General features: G+C 41.9%; 2 protein-coding genes across 2 annotated transcripts in view; one reads left to right on the forward strand and one right to left on the reverse strand.

Annotated features, from left to right (window-relative positions):
* The window catches only part of SNTB1 (syntrophin beta 1), a 105,959-nt gene that overhangs the window by 75,645 nt on the left and 5,028 nt on the right, over positions 1 to 25,286 (forward strand). Inside the window, exons 4-5 of the mRNA XM_042809053.1 lie at positions 18,426 to 18,565; positions 24,925 to 25,121. Coding sequence (XP_042664987.1) covers positions 18,426 to 18,565; positions 24,925 to 25,121 — 337 coding nt within the window. The remainder of the gene's footprint in view (positions 1 to 18,425; positions 18,566 to 24,924; positions 25,122 to 25,286) is intronic.
* The window catches only part of LOC122155220 (MDM2 binding protein), a 31,686-nt gene continuing 30,626 nt past the window's right edge, over positions 24,227 to 25,286 (reverse strand). The window contains exon 23 of the transcript XR_006167174.1: positions 24,227 to 25,207. The gene's annotated coding sequence lies outside the window, so the exon portion shown is untranslated. The remainder of the gene's footprint in view (positions 25,208 to 25,286) is intronic.

Below are 25,286 nucleotides of genomic sequence, written 5' to 3' on the forward strand. Positions count from 1 at the left end.
GGTATGGTGTGAAGGAAGGCTTTGATCCTTTTCCTCCTGAAGCAGGTGAAAGGCCTTTTTTTCTCTCAGCTTCTGACGGTAAATACTGCAAGAAATACAATGAAAGAATTGGGAACAGCAGTGCTCCTTAGTTCTCACACGTGATGTAAACGCAACAAATAAAGCACATTGCATAAGGGGGGAGACGCATCTCCTGAATGCATACGAAACCTGGCCTTCAGTGGGTGCCCTTCTAAGTGGAGCTGCACTGCTAAGGAAAGCTCCCAGTATTTGCTGTCAAATCAATGCCCACCCAGCTGTGTTCTTTTTCTTCAGTGTTACCTTTATTCTCTTTTTCTGCTCTGTATCCTGAAGTTAAAAAGTCATTTTCAGGGAAATGGAAAGGCAGAATCACAGAATTATTAAGGTTGGAAAAGACCTCGAAGATCATCCAGTTCAACCATCAACCCATATTCAGCCTGAAATTACGGGTGCTATGACCTTCAGGCTCTGCCCATTGTGAATTCCTCTCACCCTAGTCATCAGCTTTTGTTTTTTTTTTTTTTCTCTAGCACAACAGTGCTCTCATTTCAGCCTTTTTGATTAATAATGTAAGTAAATTGATTAGAAAGCAGCAGAATAGGCCATTAAAAAAAATACTCCTTCTACCCTGCAGTCCCACCAAAACCCTCAGTCGGTAAGAATGCAGGCAAATGTAGTGCTGTTCCTGGTAAAAATGACCCAATTTGGAGTAATTTTTTTTTGCTTTTTCCACTTCATTTTTAAGTAATGCTGCCCTATCCTGCTCTGTTGTTGAGTTTCCAGTCAGAGGTGTGTTGTCCCTACCCACAAGTGCTTTTAGGACACTTTAGACAGTTAATGTTTGAGGGATATTGCAACACAGCAGAGTAGCCGTTGGTAAAAGCAGAAGCAATATGCCTTGTATTCTGTTTTGCCAAACAACTGCTAACAGAGAAAAATAAACAGTTCTCTAAAAATACTTTGAGAAGAAGCTGTGTTCTCTGTTGGAAAGAGGGATTGACCTTTAGAAGAATAGGAGAGTTAAAAAAAAAAAAAGTGATGAGGGATAAGTTACATGCACTATAATTTTCAGTGTGGCAAGACAATTACTCAATGCAGACTCTACAAATCCAGTCCAATTTTAATCCTCAACCTCTGTTTGTGTAATAGGTTCCTGAGGCTATTAATGCCAGCCTTTTACCTTTTACCGTGTCCTGTAAAAATAAAATTATACCCATCATACCATGACAGCCCTTACAAAAATGTGCCATTAGACAATTATAGTGCAACACAGCAACTCTGGAGACTGCAAAGAAGTATTTCTCTTACAGCCTAATTGTTGTATCAATAGCATTTTCAACGCACTCAGTTACTGAGAAAGAAAGGAACATGATGATACCATATGTAAAATAGTGTATTTTGGAGTATTGATTTCTGAGTCTGACTGCAACAAGAGTGCTTGAGTTATGAGCCAAATCCTCGTAAGAACTGTACTTGAAACAAATCCATGGTTGAAAAGGTTTCTTCTATCATTTTTCTCCCACTGTCATGTGAGTGTCTGTTTTATTTTCATTATTTTAAGACAGGAAATGTTTTGACATTGGAGTTTTAATTAAAAGGAGTAATAGGGCTGATTAAAAACGGTTCTTGTATTCCCTTCCCCGAGATCCTTCGATTCTGAAGATTTATTTTCATCTGCAGAATTACTCTCTCTGTTTAACCAGACAGTAATTGATAGTGCACATCAAGATAATTAGTCTAACTAGTCTCCTAAAGCCCAAACCCCATGGCTACCTTTAAGTTCTGCATTGTCTGTATTGTAACATAAATAAAAGCTTTAGCAAAGGACTGAAAAAAATAGCAAATTGATAGCACGGGAGCCTCCCTGCCCTCTCCGCAGGGTTTCCTCTTCTCATTTTTAATGAGGCCTGTATTAGTTGTCATTTGTACCTCCCCTGATGAATAGTTGGAAAGAAAAGCTTGCTATGTGCACAGCAAAATTTGTGCCAAGTTGCTGACCTTTGCTTTTGCTAAGACCTCATTTGAGTCTCAGTCCCAAGCCCAAGCATATTGTTGGATCAATCATGTTGATCTTTGGCTCTGATAGTAATGCACAGCTAATGAGTTGTGTGGTGTACATATTAACCTCAGACCTGGCAGCACTAATGCCAAGCACGTAGCAGAATCACACTGGGGCATCAGAAAAGACATACAGTGCAGGCATCTTAATAGAGGCAGACAATTAAAAACAGTATCACAGGTTCACTGCTTGTGGGATGTAGGACTTAATCAAAGCAGGAAAAACAAAACATCTTTTGTCTGTTTGGAAAAAAAAAAAATCTCAACATCATAAATATGCTTTATGATCCGTGAAATAGAGAGGAAAGCCTGAATGTTTAAGCAGCAAGATAATGATTTTACTACCAAAAGGGAACCTACTTTGGGGGATAGCCATTGAATAACACTAGGTTTAAACTTGTTGGAGATTACCATGTAATGGTTATCATGACATTTCAAGGAATTTGTAAGCAATGGTATAAGTTTTGGTTTACCAACTGCATGACGTTATTTAGCAATACTTCAGCAAAGTTCTTATATCCTTACAAGTAAAATTTCCTAAGCCCAAGTGTTGAATTCCCAGAAACAGCCAGCACTGCTGATTTTGAAAGCAGCTGTTTCTGATCACTGACAAAAGTAACACTTCCCTCAAAGGAACAGATTTTGATCTCTTTTTACAAATATAAATCTATGGAGAGACAATACTTTGCTCATCAACAATGTGGAAAGATGGACAAAAATCTCAACATGCATAGCATCCTTCTCCTGGCTCATTTCCTACTTTTAGGATTAGGAAAGGAAGGAAGAGTTGCACAATGGATGCATAAAAAAGCAATGTTTTCAGTTTTGATGTAAGTCCTAAACAGCCAGCTGCAGGGGACAGGGAAACAAAGATGGAATAAATGTGATTTTCGAAGGTCGCACGCAGGTTGTGGCCCCTTCTTTATGCAATGAAAACTAATCAATAAGGCCAAAGAAACATTTCTGCTTGAAACAGAAAATCAAGTGAAATGAATGGGAAAACCTGAAGTACATAGAGATGCAATCTTTGATGTTCATGTTTGACTTTGGGCCAAGCAGTACCAAGTCCTGGCGGAAAGTGGGCATGAGGAAAGAAAAGTGGTCTCATACCCACATGAAGCATGGGGAATGTACCCTGTCAGATGTATGTACGTGTAGAGAAACTGGGTGCTGTTGTAACATCCCAGACCTCACAGCAGAACCTGTTGGAATTACACTGGATTTTTTTTTTAGTCCTACCACATTGCATGAAAGTAATGCAGTTTTATTAGAGGTGTTGTACGTGAATCTGAGAAATAAGCACAGAATAAGATTCATAGAAAAAATGCACAGTCTATTGTAGATTTTTTCTTGCTGAAAATGTCACACAAAATCAGGTTTTTCTTGTGCTATAATAGTCATGTTGTGTGTTTTCCTCTTTTAATCTACTTGTGCTGGCACTTTTTGTTAATGCACAGCTTAGTCTTATTTCAGTACAGGGGATGAGAAGAGTCAGAAAGTGAAAAATGGCAGCACTTAGATAGCATGCTGTTGAGTGAGCTATCTCTCCAGCAGGTGACATAGGGTGGTTAACTACAGCAGCTTCAGCAGGTTCCAGCTTGTTTCCAACTCCAGTTCAAGACTGTTGAGGATCATCTCAAAGACCTGGAGAGATACCTCCGAATATACATATTTCAAGTTTTTTAAAGGGAGTTTCCTCTCCTCCTTTGGAAGACTGTGTCTGCTTGTGCAGTATGCCCAGAACAGGCTGCCCAGAGAAGATCTGAAACCCTGCAGATGTTCAAGGCCCAGTCGGATGGGGCCCTGGGCAGTCTGACCCGATGAGTGGCAACTTTAAGCCATTTTATAAATCTATGATTAATAAACTTAGTGTGTGAGAAGGCAAAGAGGACATTTACTCATCTGTCTACCAGAAGGAAAGCGAGTGTGTGTGCTCAGAGCTGCTGTTCATAGTGCAGTATCGTTTGTGTTGAAGGCAAATGGACTTACCAGAATTTGCTGAGATGTTATTTGGATTCCCTGAAGTTCAGGTTCTCATACAGTAGTGGTAGTCTGACTGGAAGGAAACACCTGGGTTTTAATCACTAGACACTAACAACAGCCACAGTGAGGATTCCTGAAACACAGTGTGAGCACATGGTGTTTTTGTTGGGATTTTTTTTTATGCTTTTCTACTGAGCAGAGGCTGCTGTGCATGCTTGCACTTACTGATCTTGTACTAAAAATAGTTGCAGACATTGGCCAGAGTTGGCTTCCAATATGTAATAATGGATGCAACTGCTTTTGTGTGCTTTATGCTGGAAATGTCAGTGATGTTTATGGAAACAGCTCTAAAAAGTTCACTTTGAGGAGAGGCCTGCTATGGAAATAGAAGACTACCCTTTGTTTATGGAATGAAAAGAGTAAAATAAATCGATATGAGAAGAAGCATTTTGTGGTATTCTCTCTAGCCTCATCTCCTGTCATTCTATGTGCAAGGCATTGTGCAGGGCCCTACATTAATGGAGGCTATGGAACTACCCAAACCTTTAAGGCCGTTGTGCAAGATTGCAACATGAAGAGTACTACTAGAAACAGAGCCTGCTCCGAACTCAAACCATCTGAGCAGTGAGGAAATATGGAACCATGCATTAGTCAGTGTGTTTCTACTGTGATCTCTGCCTGTGAGAATTAAACCAAGTGGATGAGTGTAGAAGGAGGAATGCAGATTGGGGTAGGGAAAAGTGGGATAACATCAGAAGAGTGTGTGAGTATTGGTAAGGTGAAGCTGAGCTAACAGGATCCTGCAGGATGCCCACCGTGGAAGGAGTGGCTATGGGATGTTCTGCAGAGACCACGGGGCAGAGATAGGTGTACCAAATATGGTCTGGGTGGTGTTGGAGCAATCCACTATTGGAAAGGATAAGACCACCTTTCTCTGAACCCTTTATAACCTTAGAAGATTGATTCTTTGCAGCTGCAGGAAAGTTTCAAAGAGGGGAATTTTGGCTTCTCTGTGTTCTTTCACTTCAGATTGGACACAAGAGGCTGTTAGTGCTCATCAAAGGTCATGTACATCATCAGTTTCCATTAGCCTGGATACTGTTGAGAAAAACTTCAGTCTCAGCTTGCTTTAAATAATTTTAAACAGCTGCTTAGATAGTTGCAAGCACAAGCAGAAGGAATGAGTTGAGATTGTAGGATAGCATCCAAGCGAGTGAACAGTTCTGAAAAACATTTATGAGGAACCAACCATGGACTGATAGCAGTTACGGACCTGCAGCTCTCTGTGGACCTGCAGAGGGCTTCAGTGTTCAAAGTTTTGGCAGCAGAAGCATTGCAGGCTACTCTGCTGGAAAAGTGAAATACAAGAATACCAACCAGTCTCAGAGGTAACGTAGATCACAGATTGCTTCTGTACGGGGAGAGCAAATAGCCATCACAACCTGTGCCAGCCCCAGAGGTTATCAGTTCAGTGCCCAGGGTTCAGCAGCAGTGAAGGCTGTGTGTATGCGCAGATAACAGCAAAGGGAGTTCACCTCTGATCTCTTTGCCTTCTTCCACTGATCTGCTGTTCTCCCCTAAAATTCCCTATAGCTGATTTTCCCTTCTGATTTTGTCTGAGTTGTCTGAGGGTGCTTGTTGTCTGAGGATGTGCTTCTGAATAAATGATGCTTTTAAAGAGGTGCTGCTTATATGCATGAAAATGTGTAATAGCTAGCCTGATTTCCGTCTGATGTAATTGAGGAGTAAATCCTTTGACGTCAACAGAATTGAAAGGGTATAAATATAATTGAAGTCAGGTCCTATATTTTTAAGGCTAAGCCTAGAAAATGTTGCAGCCTATTCTCCACTCTCTTTTCTCTTTCAAGCCTAGTCACAAATATGAGTGTCTTAACTGGGACTCAGTCTATTTCTGCTCGGTTTAATCAAAGATCTGTCAGTAAAGAATTTTTACGAGATGAAAAGGTGAAGTCCTTCTGACCCCCCTACCTATCTTTAGAAAATCTCATTGGCTGCTGTTTCTGAAAAATCTCGGCAGCAGTTGTTCTTTTTTCCACTGGTCAGTTATGTTAAGCAGCGTATCTGTAGCTATGTTTAGTTCTGAACACAAACAGGCAGAAATGAAAGCTTTTTGGCAAGCAGAGAATATGATTTTCAACTCATTCTCACAGAATGGTGTTAATTAATAGATTGTTTTCTGACAAATAGTTAATTGTGCCTGGCTATTTTCCATATGGCTAAAGGAAGTAAGCCAACAAGGGCACAGCACTTAAAATCCCAGAAATTTTGATATTAAACTACTGGCATGATATGCCATCCAATTTGCTGTACTTTTAAAAGGAGTTCTGTGGGTATTAGCATATGACAGTATCACTGGAGTATGTTGTTTCCAATTTTCTTTTGTACACTTCTGTACTGGTGTTATCAGCTGAGTTACTCTTCGTATCAACATATATAAGAAGACTAGACAAACTGAAAAAGAAGCTTCAAGTAAAATATGAAGATTTATCTTCATAGTAGGAATAAAGATGGAATGAATAACTTTACAAAATTTCTCAATGTCTTTCTAGCAAATATATTTCTGATGCTGAGGGCAGAATCAGAAGAAGTAACTTGATAATATTCATCCCTGTTCATCCTCTTGGGCTTTGCACTTCACTGTAGCAGCAGAAGTGATACTAAATCCCCGCAGTTTGTGTTACCCTCAGCCAGTTCTTTCTGTAAGTGGCTGGCATTTGCTGGCTGTGGTGATTTATTAGCCTGCAGCAGGAAACATCCTTCCATTGATGAAATCAGTAGGATCTTGAGATTGTGTATCTCTTGTGCCAAAAAGAGGTTTTTCTCTTCAGGTATGTGATATGTTTGTGAAGAGATATAAAAGTCTAATGCAGTTTGCAAGAAGTGCTTTATTTCATTAAGTTAGTTCTAAGGAGATGACCTGTAGCGTGTTGTCTGTTTATACTGACTTTGGAAATTAACTTTATTCTTCTAAAGTATTTGTTCTAAAGAAATGTTCAGTTCTCAATAGAATCGTCCCATGAGTAATTACATACTAAGGTTTTAGCAAAAATACGAAACACTATGAATTAAAAGCAGATAAAGAGCATTAGCTTTCAAAATTGCATAGCTTGTAGCATGTAATTTGTTGATATTTGTAGGATTTGGGTCTGTAGATTGATGGCCCTAATTGTCTGCCCTTTAGTAATCTCGATGAAATAACATGGCACAGCACTAAATCCATTTGTCCTGTGTGGCTAATTTAAAGCTCAGCGTAGATAACTGCCAAGTAGAGGGTTCTTTATGTTTATCTTGTTCATATGGCTCTGTTGAATATTCATATTCTCTATTAACACATGCCCTTCAAATTTGCTGCATTTTGTCACAGATCGTAGATTAATTAAACAAGTTTTTTTTTGCCATAAACCGCAGGGCTGTGATTTTGTCAGATCTTCTAATATAAGCAGTATCAGGTCAGGGAAGGGGATATTGGAGGGCTGGAAAATGGCAGCTCACGTCTTGACTGCGGCTCTAAGTCTCCTACCTTGAATCCCTTTACTAAAAGGATAGGTCATCTACTTGGAATAGAGAGATTTTATAAAAGCTGAGCTCTCATTTTTATTGTAGGTTCCTGGCCGCAATGAAAAGTTTGAAACTATGGAATGTCAGCAAAACAAAAAGTCTTGAAGGATCAGCAAAAATTAAAAACGTATTTCAAATACCAAGCAAACCTCAGACTGATTTTCAAGCTACACTTAGTATCCCCATGGGAGCTTTGGCTGACTAGAGTTGGTAATACTGGTTTCCCGTTAAAGCTGTTGTCATTTATTTTTGCAGCATTTATTTTTGCAGCATTAGCGATGCGTGTGCATTTCTTCACAGACCAGATACGTGGTGATGACAGCTATTGAGTAAATCACAGGACTCAGTGACAAACTGCAGTTATCCTCTAGATCTGAACTTTCTCTCTGGCATTCTTCCCACTTGGCCATTTCTTCTCCTGAAATTACTTTGGGAGGGTAGGATACTGACCATACTGAAATAAGAGTTTTCTATTAGTCTTGCAATACTGTAGTGATACCTGCACTCACAATATTCCCAGGATCACAACATGGGTAACAAGTTCCTAATGGTAAAACTTATTATACAAGGCAACAGAATAGCTAAAATTCAGTGTTGTCCTGGTTAATTTGATATTAAATGATGTAACTTTCGTTTCCTACCTTTAGTGGCCGCCCAGGTTCCACTATGTGGGCCTACAGGTGGTCTCCAGCTCTCCCTACTAACTGCCGAGGTGGGGCCAGCTGAAAACTTACTTGGTGGCAGAGGTCTTTTGGAGCCCAGCTTGGATCGGGGGGGGGGTAGTTTGTGAAGTAGTTTGTGAAGGTCTGGCACAAATACAGAAGTTCTGTTTTTGTCCACTTACTAAAAGGATATGGACTCTAATAATTGAATGGCTTTGAAAATGACAGCCAGGTAAATAAATAATTCATTAAAAAAAAAGACAAATACATCAGCTTTGTGTTCACAGATCTTTATGTAGGCATGTAAATAAGTAGCTTTGGATTCCAAATTATGACTAATTCTCACCAACTTTTCCAGAAACTTGTGGCCTCCACATTGTTTCAAAATGAGCTAAATTATTAAGGATTCTATTTTTTTTTCTTTTGAAATAATACTTCCAATCAAAATCCCAGTTGATGAAGCTTATAGCATATAGATTTTCTCTCTTTTTAAAGATAGTGCATTTTTGTGCCAGACGTGTTGTGAATTCACTCATGTGCTTGAGGTCAATACTTGCAATGCAGTCCATCAGTGTTACTGATGAATATTGATCAATGACACAATAGACTGAAATGACACAGTATTCTGGACTGTCCTTGAAACAGCATAGTAACAATGACAGAGAAACATCTTGTTCTTTCTGTACTGCTTACTATTTTTTTTTTCTTCCAGCGCTTGTGATTTATAATGACCCTTGAGTGAAGTAGTTGAATCTGTCAGTCTTGAAAAAGGTATCAGTCATGAAAGGTCATCATTTCTGAGACTGAATATTAGGAAAAACAACACAATAGAGAATGGCATAAAGCATCTTCTGGGACAGATTTCTGTCACTACAGTTTTAGTGTAGGCATAGATGATTACCTGTCCTTCACCAAACAGACACTGTAATCTTTTCAAATGACATTTTACATGTTTGAACCATCATTAAAAAATGCAAGCTGCTTTCAAATCAAAACTCCATTTCCTGCTTTCGCATTTGACTCTGCTGCTGACAAGTGTTCTTGAGTAGATCATTAGAAATCTAAGCATTTTTATTGGATTGAAAGGTAAAATGAGTATATCTTTTGAGATAATGGGTATTATTGCTACTTTATCCTAATCTAGCACCTACTTGATCAGCTGAAGGCAGAATCAATTGTAAATTAATGATCTTTGAAGACAGTGAGTTGAAACTGTGGTGTCTTTAAATCGATTCTGCACCTGTACAGTTACCATTATAGCCCACTGATGAGGATGAACTACCTCATAAAACACTGCAACTTGACTTGAACAGAGAAATCTGTCCACAGTTAAACTGCTGTATCAGGTAATCGTGTTTGCTCTTAGTATCCTCGACTGTACCTGGAGGAAGCTGCTTTTCTCTAGCACTAAATAACAGTATCCATTCTTGAGCAGTTAAACAGGAGATGTGGTAGATCCTCCAAATCTCCCCATCTTTTTTCTTGCCTCTACTTGAAAGCCATTCACAAGTATGATTCCTTTCTCTTGGGGCTGATCCTGATATACAAAATGACTCCATGGACTGGAGACAAAGATGCAGAATCTTTTCTTCTGACTTTTATGGCAAGTCTGGAGGAAGAAGGCTGCTCCATTTTAAAGAGAAGTAGTGTTTTTTCCTCCAGTACTAGGATTGTTGTGCTGTGGATCCAGCCATTATATTGGAGACAACACAGTTGTTCATATGGCCCAGACTTGAGCTGTCTTAGAGGTACAGTCCATTCCACATATTCATGATAGTTGTAGGCAGCTATCATCAACCTTTCAATGATATTTTCATGAAAGATGTTTCTGAACGCAGGCATACAGACACCATCATTTGCAGCCTGAAGAATCCAGACGTCCCACATTCAAGCCATGTGTACTCAAAAGGCATGAGAACACAAGAGCTGCAGGTTATTTACTAATAGCAAACGTCTCAGATGATCTTTAAGGTCCCTTCCAGCTTAAGCCATTATAAGATTGTATGACTCCATGATCTTCACTTTTCTCCTGAACATGTGGTACAAGCATTCTAGATTAGAGATTAGAGAGATGGCTGGTTGAAATCTAGGTGCTAACTGGCCAAGAAGGTAAGTATGTGTTATTGCCTGCACTTTTGTACTTTTGTTTCAGCTTTAACATAGCAGGTTTGTGCCCCAGTCTTCAGACTTTTCACTCACTTCTTCAATCAGTGTAACTGATAAGAAAAGCCAAGAGTTAATGGTGTTTTCTTGCCTTTTTCTCTGTTTCCCTATGTCTCGTTTATAAACAGTACTTAAAATATGACCACTTCGAGCACAGGTTTTTGCCCTTCTTGAAGGTTAGTTCTTTTGCCCTTCTTGAAGGCCTTGAGGGTTAGTTGAACTATAGCTAGCCTGTCTACTATATTAGCCTCAGTTCCCAGTGCCATCTGGGCCTGTTCTGACCTTCCAACCTGTCTAGCTTGACATTTATCTTCTGCACTTTTATGTTACAGGTCAGGCAGGTTTTCTTTGCCACAGCTCTTGGGTGATGAAATGTCCTTTTCCCTTCCCTACTCTCCACAGCCAGTTTCTGAAAAACAATACAATGTGGAAGATAAGTGGTAAAGCGCAGATTTTTCTTCAGAAGTCATTTCGTTCAACCCTGTCTTTTCAGGAGTGGAGCTTTGGTATTTGCAGTGCTTTTCCATCACTGCCCTAGTAAATTACCACTACTTAATTTCAGAATTCCTCTCGGCCATATTCTGGTCTGAAGAAATCACTATAGAAGAAAATATCTTTTACTCAGAAAACACAATAATTCTTTTCGAAACATAAAGAATTTCTTTCATCTGGCATGAAAGTGAGTCAGTGTCTTGAACAAATGATGATCCGTTTACCATATCTACTCTGCCTGTTACTCTGCCCTGGATGTATTCTTGACTTTATCTCACTAAAAAAGAGTTCTTATGGACCTTCAGATCTCTACTTCATGCGCATCGAAGTGATCTTAGGTCATGGTGAAGATTTCTAAGATGCACAATTTACCTTTTCTTTTTCTTACTTTCTGAGTCCTCCACAGTTAGATGTCTAGGCATTTATTTATCCAGTTTCCCTGGATTCATGTATCAGGAGAAGAAAGAGGAGGATGTCTTTTACTGAGGATGGTGAGACACTGACACAAACTATCCAGAACAGCTGTGGATGCCCCATCCCTGGAGGCATTTAAGGCCAGGTTGGATGGGACCCTGGGCATGATCTGGTCTGATCTGATGAGTTGGAATTGGATGGGCTTTGAGGTCTCTTCCAACCCAAACCATTCTATGATTCTAGATACAAGCTAGAAATGTTTGGAAATCAAATTTAGTCTACAGTTGGAACATGGGCTTGTAGCTATCATTGTGCTCTTGTGGTTGACTGTGTTAGTTTTGACTAAAGCTGGCATGTGTCTTGTCATTTTAAAGGACATCTAGAAGAAGTTCAATCTTAAATAAATCTGCCTCATGAATGGGTACCGTTTTCATTTTCATCAGTGCCCGTAGCTGTAGTTAAAGATGTATTCCAGGTCACACTGGGGAGAGGGTTGGGATCAGTGTGGTCCTCCTGCTGCTCTGTCTGTTCACACAGCATCAGAGCCAAACATGTACATCACCCAGTAGCTGCCTAGTGCTTAAAAGATGCAATGTTATGCCCTTTGTGGGATTTTCTTTGTATGCAGTAACTGTAATCCAAATCTGATAACAGAGAAACACATGTGTAAGTAGCCACTGAGGTCAGAGAGAGAAAAAAACAAAACCAGTCATATTTTCATTAGCTTTCTTCCTTGTTTCTTTTTTTTGAAAAAACAACACTCATACTATTTCCAGGATGTTCACATCCTGAACCTGAACCTCTAGGTAGGAACTAGGGGAGCAAACTCCCTGCCAGTATAAGGGCGGAACAAACCCAAGACCACCTCATGAGAGTTAATGTGTACAAGTCCATGGAGCATGTAACCCACAGAGCTGGATAATGTGGTTACCAAGCCACTATCCATCATATTTGAAAAGTTCTGGCTTTCAGGTGAAGTCCCTGGGGACTGGAAAAAGGAAAACATCATTTACAAGAAAGGGAGGAAAGAGGACCCAGGGAACTACGGACCAGTGAGTCTCACTCCTGTGCCTGGAAAGATCAGATCCTCCTGGAAGATATGTTAATGCACGTGAGGGATGAGTGGGTGATTGGGGACAGCCAGCGTGGCTTCACCAAGGGAATGTCATGTCTGACCAATCTGGTGGTCTTCTGTGTTGGAGTGAAGGCATCAGTGGGAAAAGGGAAGGCAGCTGATGTCATCCACCTGGATTTCTGCAAGGACTTTGACATGGTCCCCCACCACATCTTTATCTCTAAATTGGAGAGATAAGAGATTTAATGAGTGGACTATTCAGTGGTTAAAAGGTAGTTCAAAGGTTGTAGTCAGAAGGTTGTGGTCAATGGCTTTGTGTCCAGGTGGAGGCTGGTAACAAATGGTGTTGGGTGGTGGAGGTGATTGTCCCTCTCTACTCTGTCCTTGTGAGGCCCCAGCTGGAGTACTGCATAAAGAAAGATGTGGGAGCTTTTGGAGGGGGTCCAGAGGAGGTCCACAAAGATGATCCAAGGGCTGGAGCTCCTCTCTTATGCAGAGAGACTGAAAGAACTGGGCTTGTTTAGCGTAGAAAAGAGAAGGCTGCAGGGAGACTTCCTTGGGGACTGCCAATATTTAAATGGAGTTTATATAAACAGGAAGGGAATCAACTTTTTACAAAGGTAGATAGTGATAGGAAGAAGGGAAGTAGTTTTAAACTAAAGGAGGGGAGGTTTAGGTTAGATGTCAGGGAATTTTTTTATTGAGAAAGTGGTGAGGTGCTATAACAGGTTGTCCAGAGAGGTTGTGGATGCCCTGTCCCTGTAGGTATTTAAGGTGAGGTAGGATGGGGCCCTGGGCAGTCTAATCTAGTACTTGATCTAGAGGCTGGCAACCTTGCTTGTAGCAGGGAGGTTGGAACTTAATGATCCTTGAAGTCTCTTCCAAACCAAGGCATTCTATGATTATATGATTCTGTGGCTCTATGATTTCCTGTTTAAAACTACTAAGTACGTATCTTAACTGCGCGTGTGGTGTGGGAGGTGTTGATATCCCCTGCCTATGGCTGTCACGCCCACTCTTGCATTGAAAATCGCCTGCCATCAAATGAGCTTGCAGAAGTATAAGCATTGTTGCATATGCTGCTGTTGGCATGTTATATTTTTGCCTTGCTGCTATTCATCTTGGAAAAATACTTTGCAGTCCCAGCTGTTATTTTCAGGAACTGACAAGTAGGTTTCTGTAAGAGAATCGAATTTATTTTGATCATGGACATAGTCCTTCATCAAAAGAAAATGAAACTACAAGAAATACGTAGCAGAACATATCCTAGCCTGTGTCAAAGCTGACTTTTGACAGCACTGAGAGATTTTAAGTGAAGGAAGACTGGAAAATGGCAAGAAAAATGTTTCAGAAAATTCTTTCTGGATTGCTTTTCCCATGCAGTGTGTGCAGGGGTATTTTAACTTCTGGATTTGAGGGATAACAGGAGAGGGGAAAGGACATTAAAACACTAAGTGTGAACTTGTTACCTTGCAGTTCTCTGAGTACCTGCTGCAATGGAGTCTGCTGGCAGTACATAATTTGTTTATTAAACAAAGAATGTGATTGAAACGTCCCTTTTGAGTTAATGAAAATGTAAAACAGCTTCCCAGAAAAGACTAAGGCCTCTAATGTGATTTTCTGCAAGACTCACAGATTAAAGGTATTCTTTCATCCATTCCTGACAGCCTGAAGAAGATGAGAAACTGAAATTCAAAGGAAATCCTTACAAAAGGGAGACCTGGTAGATGAAAATGCCAAGGTCCGAACTTTTTCTAAAAGGACATATCTCCAGTGAGCTGCCTGTTGGAAACAGATCATTTACACTGACGTTGTACTGCAAGCCTGCGGCATATCATAGCTAATCATAGAATCATAGAATCAAATAATCATAGAATCATAGAATCACAGAATGGCCTGGGTTGGAAAGGAACCACAATGGCCATCTAGTTTCAACTCCCCTGCTGTGTGCAGGGTCACTAACCACAGACCAGGCTGCCCAGAGCCACATCCAGCCTGGCCTTGAATGCCTCCAGGGATGGGGCATCCACAGCCTCCTTGGGCAACCTGTTCCAGTGCGTCACCACCCTCTGTGTGAAAAACTTCCTCCTAATATCCAACCTAAATGAAGGTGGATCTCCTCTGGTATGATACCAGGCTCAGCTGAGCTGAGCTGAACTGGCCACGGAGAGGGGCGCTGGTCCCTGTTGCTACCATAACAGTGTCCAGAAGACCAGTGAAAAATGTGTTGAAGCATTTTGTTGTGGCAGATCTGAGGAGTACTGATTTTATTATTTATTTTTTTTCCCTCTTGCCCATCAGGATTGGAACATTCTGACATTCTAACATTCTGACTGTGGAAAAGTTTTGAGTTTGAAATATTTCTTAGGGCAGATGATCCTTCTGTTGGCCTGCAACACAGATAAATGTGCTTGGAATCACACACGTGCAATTGGGAGTTGGGATGCGTTGGGCCCAGTGCTGTTAGCTGGTCAGGGGAAGAGATTGTCCCATTCTACACTACACTTGTGCAGCCTCATATGGACTGCAGTACAGAAAAGAACATAAAAGAAGGGCTGCAAAGATGGCAGGGGGTCTAGAGGGGAAGGCATATGAAGAGTGGATAAAATCACTTGGTTTGTTCCACCCTGAGAAGAGGAGGCTGAGAGGAGTCTGCATGGTGGCCTGCAGCTCCTCCAGAGAGTGAAAGGGCAGCAACAAGGCCCAAGGAAGCTGTGTCAGAGGAGGGTCAGATGGAGGTTAGGAAAAGGGTCTGCACCAGAGGGAGATGGGCTTGGAATGGGCTGCCCAGGGCAGTGGGCTCAGCCCTGAGCTGCTGGAGTTTAGAGAGCTCTGGAGTTCTGTACAATGTTTTCAGACATAGGGTCTGATTTTTGGGCCATTCTTTGTGGAGCCAGGATTAGTACTCAGTGGTCCTTATGAAATTCCAACTTACGATATTCTGTGGTTCTGTGATTCTAAGAATTTTACTACAAGTGACAGAATTCTGCCAAGTTTTGCCAGCCCTAAATATCATCTAAAAGGGTGCCTCTAAAATGTTTCTCAAGTGATACTTAAATATACTCTTAGAGAACCATTTCATGTTATATTTCAGATTTTATATCTTTATTGTTGGAACAGATCTTTCTCTTAGCTGTCAATAAGCAGCACGCTTTCTCCTCTTGGTTTGAAATTTCTTGTTTTACTCATGGTTGGTATGACCCTGTTGCTTGATCTGGATTAATTTCCCGTGCTGATTTGTTCTGAATGTGACCTGTAGGCTAATGCTGTATTTGCAGACTTTGTTTTTTCTTTGTAAAATTTGCTGTTACCATCTGCAGGACAAAATGTTCTTTTTGACACCTTACAGAAGTGCCCACTGCCTGAGAAACAACACGGCATCAGCTGTTAGACCCTGATGCAAACCTGTCTGAAATCAGTGAACAGTAATGCAATTCAAGGTTTTAGGAAAAGGCAATATCTTGTATTAGATCAGCTGTTACACTTGGAAAAAAGAGACACGCTTTCAGATGCACAAACCCTTCTTCAGGTACGGCTTCAGGCAGCAGTATTGCTTACACCAGCGTTCCTTACGAATGAGACAGCTATAGTCTATAGCTTATAAAAATGTGTTTAAAACTGTGTGCATCACAGGGCTCTTCTCCTGGGTAGTGCTTCTTGAAGGACGTGGGCAAACATTGTTCCCCTCTCTTCCCTGATGGTTGTTCCCTTTGGAGGGCTGTGAAGGTGTTCAGAGGGCTGGGGCACCTCTCCTGCAAGGGAAGGTTGAAGGAGTTGAGTCTTGTTCAGCTTGGAGAAAAGAATGCTCCTGGGAGACCTCATGGCAGCCTTCTAGTACTTGAAGGGGGCTTATAAGGAAGGAGACAAACCTTTTACATGGGCAGATAGTGATAGGACAAAGAAAATGGTTTTAAATTAAAAGAGTGGAGATTTAGACTGGGTATTAGGAGGAAATTCTTTGCTCAGAGGATGGTGAAGCACTGGCACAGCTGCCCAAAGAAGCTGAGGTGCCCCATCCCTGAAGATGTTCAGGGCCAGGTTGGATGGGGCCCTGGGCAGCCTGAGCTGGTGGATGGCAGCAGAGGGTTGGAGCTGGATGAGCTTTAAGGTCCCTTCCAAACCAAGCCATTCAGACATTCCTGTTGTATGCTTTATAAATAAGAGATGCATCCTACAAGGAGAGGTTGGATCAGATCACTTCAGGCAGAGCTGAGCAAAAGCCATCAATTCCTTAAGGCAGAGGAACTTCTCCATAGTCACCATGTCTTTGAGAAGGACAAAAGCCAAGCTGTGGGTTTCACTGTGCAGGTTGTAAATGCAGCATCCACTCGTTTCTCAGCTAGAATATCTGGCTCCAAATATTTAAAGCAGTTGTGTGAACAGCTGGCAAAATGAGTTGTATTCCCTTTCTTGTGGTTGCTTTACTGGGACCAGTGTTTCCCAAGCATTCTAGACTCTCAGTTGGCTGACCAGCCACTTAATCACAGAACTTGTGTTTGAAAATACTGCACAGGTGGGATAGTTCTGTAGGAAAGCTGCAAGCAGGTTGTTTGTGGTCACAGAATTAAAGACAAAGAAAAAAAAAAAAAGTAATGCCCCATACTCTGTCCTCTTACTCTTAGTTTAATTTTTAAAATGATGTAAGCCAAGAATCTTTGGCTTAAGCTTAATATCTGACTTAGATGTTGGTTTTCTTGTGTGAAGCTTTCCTACAGCTGGCTTGAGATCCTCTAAAAGATCAGAAATGCATTGGAATCTGTCTTTATGCAAAATAAGAATGTTTCAAATGTGCTTCTCATTCTGAGGCTATCACTTAAAGCACATGGTACTTGTGGATCTGTATCACCATTCCTGGTGTGTCATTTCCAGCCTGGCCAATCTTTGATTTCTCTCTTATGTAAAAAAGATGATTTTTTTTTCTCTAGCAAATGATGTGCCCAGTGACACAAATGTGTGCCAAATAGGTTGGCATGACGAATAAAACACGTTAGACAGCTGCTTCTCTTTGCTGGACAAAGTTTTAACGGAGGACAACCAGATTCTCTGGAGAATCTCACAATTTGTTTAATTTTCTTTAATACACAGCCAAGGTATTTGGGTTTTAGATTGTGGGTTTTAGACTGTGAGCTTGTTTCTGTGTAATGTGATGTCTTTTCTTGCATGTGAACTAAAAGAAAAGTGATTCATTTGTGAAAGTCAAGACCCTTTTGTGTTCCCATCTATTTTAAGACACCAGATCAAACTAAGTAAAAACAAGAATCCTCATAGCCATGTGGCCATGTGTGGCCATGTGGACAACAACATGCCTGAGCTGCAAAACAGAATTCCACATCTGGATTCTGCAGCTGGTAAAGGGCTTTGATGTCCCAATTACTTGACACTGTCTACAAATGGGTTTGAAATGTGGATGCAAATCCATCTCTGAGTCAATGCTTCAGATCAACCCTATGCTATAAACTGACATCTGTAAAACTATGGGGAGTGAAAGTAATGAAAAAGTGAACTGCAGAGGAAAGAAGCAAACCCATCTGCTCCCAAAACAGTATTTTTTTACTACCTGACATTGTTAAATAATAATGATGATGTAGTTTTTAGTAGTTTTGAGCCCAGAAACAACATCAGTAGTGTCTAGCACTCATTGGCAGCTGCACATGAATGGTGCTCCTTGTAAACATACATTTAAGGTCCTTTTGTGCATACCACAGCTAAACAACAGCCAGTCTCAGTGTTCTTCTATTACTGCCTTTATGGTGTGAAGGCTGCAGGGAGGTTTGGAATGGTGTTGTCAACGAGAACAGCAGATTTCGTTGTGCTTTACTCCCATTTCTGCTGCATCTGGCTGTGAGTTCATGTTGGAGATGTCAAAGTGCCGAAGAAGAAAAACTCACTGTCTTGTCCAGGGCTCAAGATGTTCATGTTGTCAGGCTTTGCACCATGGTAGTTTTGTCTCATTTCATTGAAATGTTCCTTTTTTTCAGGTGCCGGGAGACAACGAGAAGCACTGGAAGCCAGTGTTAGTGGTCTTGACAGAGAAGGACCTCTTAATATATGAGAGCATGCCACGCATGAAAGAGGCTTGGTTCAGCCCTCTGCACACCTACCCCCTCTTAGCCACCAGGTACCTGTTCTTTTTGATTACTGCTACAAAAGTATTGGGAATGGTTGATCAGCCAAGATCAGGTACAGCGATTGTACGTACATCTATAGATCACATCTAAAATGCCATAGCTTGGAAATGAGATTCTTCTTGAATGGGAGAATGTGTTCAGCCTAACTGTTCCTCCTCGCTTCTCCTCCACTTCAAGCTCTGGCCAAAGCTGATTGCTAGAATCGCACTGGTAATGAATGCAGTAGTTTGGCCCAGGTTGGAAGTGCTGAAATAGTTGAGAGTTTGATCTCCTGAGATTCCTATCTCAGCATTCAGACCTGAGGAATCTGCAGAAGCATTCACATTTCCAGCTACTTCTCCAGACTGACAAATGGGAAATTGTTGCCTTGGGTTGGACATGATGATGTGGAAGTACTGCGTCCATAATCTGGGGCTTCTGGGGTCTTGCATGTATGATATAGTTTCAGTATGTGTTCTAGCCCTAGGAAGTCTTGGCTTTTTTAGTTTAAAATGGTGACCTTGAAAGACACATTCTTTGAGGTTGGAAATAACCATCTCCAATATTTCGAATCTATCCATCAACACTAATTCAGATGGAGTTTTCCCATGGTTGTCTTTATACGGTGGAAACTGTCTGTGCTTCTTGATGTGAATCTTAATCACATTTCTCTGCCAGCGTGGTCAAAGGGCTTGAGAAAGAGCTGCTACTGCATTGTTTTGGCTTTGCTGCAGGCCACTATTATACCATTTTCAATGAGTTTTCTTTCAGAAGAGCTGATAGCACATTGCCAAAAGCAGTGGGTCTTTTACTGCTCTCTCATTAGTTCATTTTTGTTCTCAGTCTCTTCATTCCCTCCCTAAATGAGCTGAGACTTTACTATTGAACCATTGTAATTTCTTTTTTGAAGTTGCATTTGGTAAATTAATGATTGTTTTGTCCTGATCAAGCTACCCATGATGGCACTTTCAAACTTACAGGAAGCCAAGTTGTGCTGTACCCTCTTTTACCTTAAAATGAGGTGAGAGGCCGATGCTTTGCAGTTTGCAGCCTGCTGTGCCTGGTGGCACTGAATGTTGACAATTCCAGTGAAATCTGTCAGTTCCAATTGACACTGAAAACTAGGTAAGGTGTTGGAGCAGGAGGTTGTGTCTGGGTGTGTCACTGGACTTTGATGTGATGTTGAATGGCACGTGGTGTTGTGTTACCACATGGTAATTACACCTCTGTGAGAATGTGCCAATGCCAGCAGTAATTTATTGCTCCTCCTGTTGCAACATCCTGCCTTGCCAGCGTGTGTTTGGCCCAGCAGGAAGGGAGTTCTGGACATGATCAGTGAGAGGTGGATGGAACTGAGTTTGTAAATAGGAATATTTCTGCATACTTCTCTGCTCTTTTTTCGAACTGCTGGAGAATCATAATGTGGATCATGAATCTTGCATGAGGGGAAGAAACACCAGGAATTCCCTGGGAGTGATGCTTCAGTAGTACATTGTTGCTGCTCACTGTGGGCCACACAGAGGATGGGGGATGTTGAGCTGAACCTGTTTCTTTATGAGTTCCCCATCCTGTTTTAAAGAGTGTAAGTTATCTGACCGCATTCCTTCTGTCCCCAAACAAGCTTTGCTGCTTTTCATGGGAAACCACCAGCAGAACATAGTGCAGCTCCTCCCTATTGCTTCAGGGTGTCATCTGCCAGCAGATCTGAGTCCTCTTCATTCAAGTGGCAGAAGATCCTACCTGTGGTCAGCACAGTGCAGGGACACCATGATTGCCATGTCCTGAACTCCAGCTCCTCCTTTTGGCTGGACCCAGGTGGCTGCTGATAACAGCCTGTGTATGTCCTTTAGCGTGTCTCAGGTGTGGGGCAATCACTAATTTCTAAATTGTAGCTTGCAATAAAAGGCAATTCAGCAAAGTCAGTTTACTCTGGTGGATCATCCCCCTGCCAGGAGCAAAGTGTTCTTTGCTCTCAGGAGATTATGACTACAACTCCATGGCCTTCTGACCTCCACACACCTGTGGAGCTGCCCAAGTCTCATTATAACCCTTTAAAATTTCAGTGTAATGAGCTCTGCACGTGTATACCTGTCCTACTGCTTTGTCACTGCTAGGAAACACCTGTGCCTTGCTTTGCCAGTTTGTTCTCTTAATCAGCCCCGAATTGGCCTGAGGTTACCAGTCAGTTCACCCTTCCCCTACCTGCCCACACATCATCCTGTGCATCTTCATCCAATCTCATCTTGGGCATCTCCAGGGATTGGACATCCACAGCTTCTCTGGGCAGCCTGTTCCCGCGCCTCACTGCTTTCATAGTAAAGAATTTCTTTGTTATGTCTAATCTAAGTCTCCCCTCTTTTTCCATCTTTCTTATAAGTACTTTTCAAGTATTAAAAGGCTGCAATGAAGTCTCCACAGAGACTTCTCATCTCCAGGCTGAACAAGCCCAGCTTCTGCAGCCTGTCTCTATAAGGAGAGGTTCTCCAGCACTCTGATCATCTCCATGGCCCTCCTCTGGACTTTCTCCAGCAGCTCCATGTCCTTCTTGTGCTGAGGGTCTCCCTTGGATACAGGGAATACTTAAGAAAACTTTCTTAACATTCCAGTAGTTTTCAAGTATTTACAGGTGGAACACAGAGGCCAAGGCAGCATGTTTTCTGGATCTGTGGTGGACACAACAGGATGGGCTGTATTTAAGGCACAGCAGGTTCTGCAAAAATTCAGTATGCAGGTGAAGCACTGGGTTAGACTGTCTAGAAAAAAAGTACAGTCCTCAGCACTGGGGCTGGAAAGGATGGATGGCAGTGCCAGGAGTGTGTTGACACACACACAACATCCAGCCCCCTGTCTGTGATTTAGCAAACAGGTAGAAAAGGTAACAGAAATACCAAAGACGACATCTAGAACTGAGCCACAATCTGATAAATACAGATGAATACTTAAATCCTCAAGGTCTGCAATAACTGATGATAGTTTCCCTAAATCATTGTACCTACTGTTGTGGATGCTTTTGATTAAAACCCTGCAGGATTCTGATTTTATGTGCTGTCACACCAGGTACTTATACCAAGAAAATATACATGGTTTGCTGTCAGTACTGACTGCTCTGTTCATGCTGATGATTACCCTCTTTTTGACATGTTTTTTCATCCCCTCTGTGCATCGATCAGTGCAATTGAGAACTTTTCACCTGGAAAGTTTGCAGACCACATGTTGTAATCGTGGCTGCTCCCATCTTTCAGATTTTTATGAGTCCTTGGGAAAACATTTTTGCTTAGCTAATGCGTATTTGAAAAGCTGCTGAAACTGGAAAACTTCAGTGCCAGATACTGCACAGAGTCATGCTTAATCTACCCAAGACATAATGAGGAGAGAAAATTGAGAAATGGTAGAAGGATTACAGTCTTCTTATAGTATTTCAATAAGCAGAATTTCAACGTGCCCTTTCTGTTTGTTGATAAGTTTGCCTTCAACCTACGGATGCTATTAAGATCTAAAAATATTTTCTAGGCAGCTTTGTGTGGAATATAAAAAATAGCTCAAATAAAACTGAGATGAGGAGATGTAAATTGTTCCTCTAAGTCTCTGCACCAGGAGGCACAGCAGCTGGCTCATAGCCCTGACTCCAAGGACCTTTTAGTCATAATCTGTTTCCATGTTTCCCTATGCCTGAAGAAGGAATAACAGTGCCTCCCTACAGCATGGGAATGGGGGCTTAAGCCCTTCCATCTTAAATGTCTGCAATCAAATTGCATTATGTATCATATCAGATAAGAAAAATAAGCACATGCTGCACTCTGATCAGAGATCAAATATCTCAAGTAACCATTGTGCAAAGCTGAGTTCTGTAACCAGAAAATATTAGAGCAGTTTGATGCTTGATGCCAGTATAAATTGCAAATATGTGGTGATTATGCGCACAGGACAGTCTGGGTGACTTACCTACGTAAATCCAACTTTTTACATAAACATCCCGTCATTACAAACATTGTTACTGCTGAGAAGGATCTGAGAGTATTGGATGGGAAGCTGGACATGAGCCACAGCATGTCCTCACAGCCCAGAAAGCCAAACGTATCCTGAGCTGCACCGAAAGAAGCACTGCTGCATGTGCAGAGGTTTGCAAAGGGGACAGCTGCCCAGAGCGGGTTTCAAATAGTAAGTTAAGGGTTAAGGAGTGGTTTCAACCTAAGAAAGGTCAGATTATAGTGGTGTGTATGAACTTGTAGCATAGCCTCCTGAGATCAGTCTCCAGCGAGCAGCTGAACACTTGCTGTGAATGTCAGTCCTGGTTTCAGTGTCCTTTTGAAGAGGCCGCTGGATTTCGCTGTGTTGCAGCAAATGTTTGAAATTCTCATAGCCTTGCAGTGCACTGTAGGTCTCAGAGAGTCTCCCCCAGCACGTCGTGCTGTACTGCACACACCTCGCTACGGCACACCTGCAAAGAGTAATGCCAAAAAGGTCCTCAGAGCCCAGAGAGACAAGGGAACAATTAGAGAACATCAGCAGGTGCCACGCTGGCTCCCTGGAGCGGGCAGAGAGCTGAGTTTTGCTGCATGCTGCGTGAGCAGCTCGCACCACGAGCAACCTCCTGTGCCCTCTGGCAGCCCTGCGGCTCTGGGTGGGAGCGCTCGGGAATACCTGCGTGGAGCTGAGTACATCCATGCTGGTGGTGCTGCAGAAATACCAGCAAATGTTCCCCTGCCTGTTTGTGCAGTTTGGTATAATGTGAGTGAGAAGGCTGCGAGAGAATGGCTCTCAGATGTCAGATGTGGCCAACATACTTTGATTTGTGAAGTACGTCTCCATTCTATTCATATGCTGAAAAGTCTGAGTGCAATGGATAATGCATGAAGATCTGGGAATTTGGGGTGTTTTTGAAAGGAAATAAAACCTTTGAACCATCTGTGACGCAGTCGGTACCTAAAGTAGAGAATAATTTTTAGCACAGCTCTTGAAGCCTGTACAAAGGAGCTTTATCTCTAACAACAAACTGCGACTTGCCTCCCGGCCCTCCTGGTGGTGGGTGATGGAGGAGGAGGCTCAGAATGCACAGAAATTCTCTGACTCCTGAGTGTGAGCAAACCTGAAAGGGGATGCCTGCTGGGCACAATGCAGATCCCGGGTATGGATTGCCAGGGAATCTGGGAAACGTTCAAATGTCTTATGGTTAGTATTCCAGCAACTGAAAAAATGAAGGTTGTTCTTCTTCTTTCCTTTTTGCCTTTCTTTTTCCTATTGAAACAGCTACTTTATGATGCCAGCTAACCTTCCAGATGTAAAACAATAATTTGAGGGCAAACAGTATTCAGCACATAATGCATAAAGCCTAATGTTCCATGCTTCAGCATATGTTCTACTGCCGTGTTATGTATGTATTTTATAGTCTCATACAAATATATTGTTTGACTACAGAAAAGCAAGCATGGGTAGAAATTAAGTTTTCAGAAGAATTTCCCAAGTCCCATTTTGTGGCTCTTCTGAGGGCTGGTGCCTGGAGCTCACAGTGTGGCAAGCTTCTCCAGTTCATTACTCTCAGCTGAATCAGTGCTACAGTTCTCTGGATTCTGTATTCACAGTCCCATGCTTCTGCAGGACAAAAAGCAAGGATAGTTTTTAATAGGAATGAAATATTATGAAGTGTTGATTTTCTCTCCCAAAAACATTTTGTGCAGTCAGTGTTTGCTGTGATGGACCAACCTTCCAAAATCATGGGAGAAGAACAGCTGGTGCCAGGCAAAGAAATTTTAATTGCAGCAAAATGCAACAGAAGTTTGGGGTTACAAATAGCTGCAGCGTTTTGCATTTTACAGGTACCTTATGGGAGAAGTATACACAAGGCAGCACATGGCATCTGCATATTTTACAGAACTTCAGCCTTCATGGGAATCATTACTTTTCCATTTATTGTAGAGTTTGTCTGCATATGTTTAAGTTTTATGGCAAGAGCAGCTTGACAGTATCCAACTGCTGCGGCTGAGTGAACATTTCCATCTGTCACCAAACCCATGACCACAACCAGAAGGTGATTTCTCTCACTTGCTTATCCAGAGGAGTGTTGTGGGCAGTTGGTGAGGAAGTCCTGGACCTCTGCAGCATCCCCACCATCACCTGCCTGGCTGGTTGCCTCGGTACCCTCTTCTGTGGACCTTCACCCTCTGAGTATTAACTGTCACTTCAGGTTTATGTTTAGAGATGTGAGTTCACATACTCCCAACAACATGCATTTAGGGATGGACAAAATAGTTTTACTTGGGGAGTGATTTAATTACAGTGCTCTGTAGTGATGGTCCCAAGGCCTCTGTGGAAGCAGCTCAGTGCTTATAACACTGTGTTAAAGTCACCAATGTATATCCCAATCCAATTTCAGGTTGGTGCATTCTGGTCCAGGAAAAGGCTCACCACAGTCTGGGGTGGATTTGTCCTTCGCAACCCGTACCGGTACGAGGCAAGGGATCGAAACACATCTGTTCAGGACAGAGACGAGCAGAGACCTCTCACTGTGGACAAGGAGCATCGTGCAGGGCTGTCACAATTCTGCAGAGCTCATCACAGAAATCACAACATGTGAGTAGCAGACACAGCATTGCTTCTTCACACGTCTTAGTTTGTTTCCGTGCCAGCCCTAGCTGGTGTGATACCTGCAATCAGTACTGCAAAACAAGGACACAGTCATTGCCATTCTGACATTTCATCTTGTTTTCTTCACATGGTCTCAGACACAAGTCTGTA

This window comes from Centrocercus urophasianus, unplaced genomic scaffold (genome assembly GCF_019232065.1).
Source record: "Centrocercus urophasianus isolate 14NV4802_14NV808 unplaced genomic scaffold, USGS_Curo_1.0 seq_11, whole genome shotgun sequence".
Classification (NCBI taxonomy): Eukaryota; Metazoa; Chordata; class Aves; order Galliformes; family Phasianidae; genus Centrocercus; species Centrocercus urophasianus.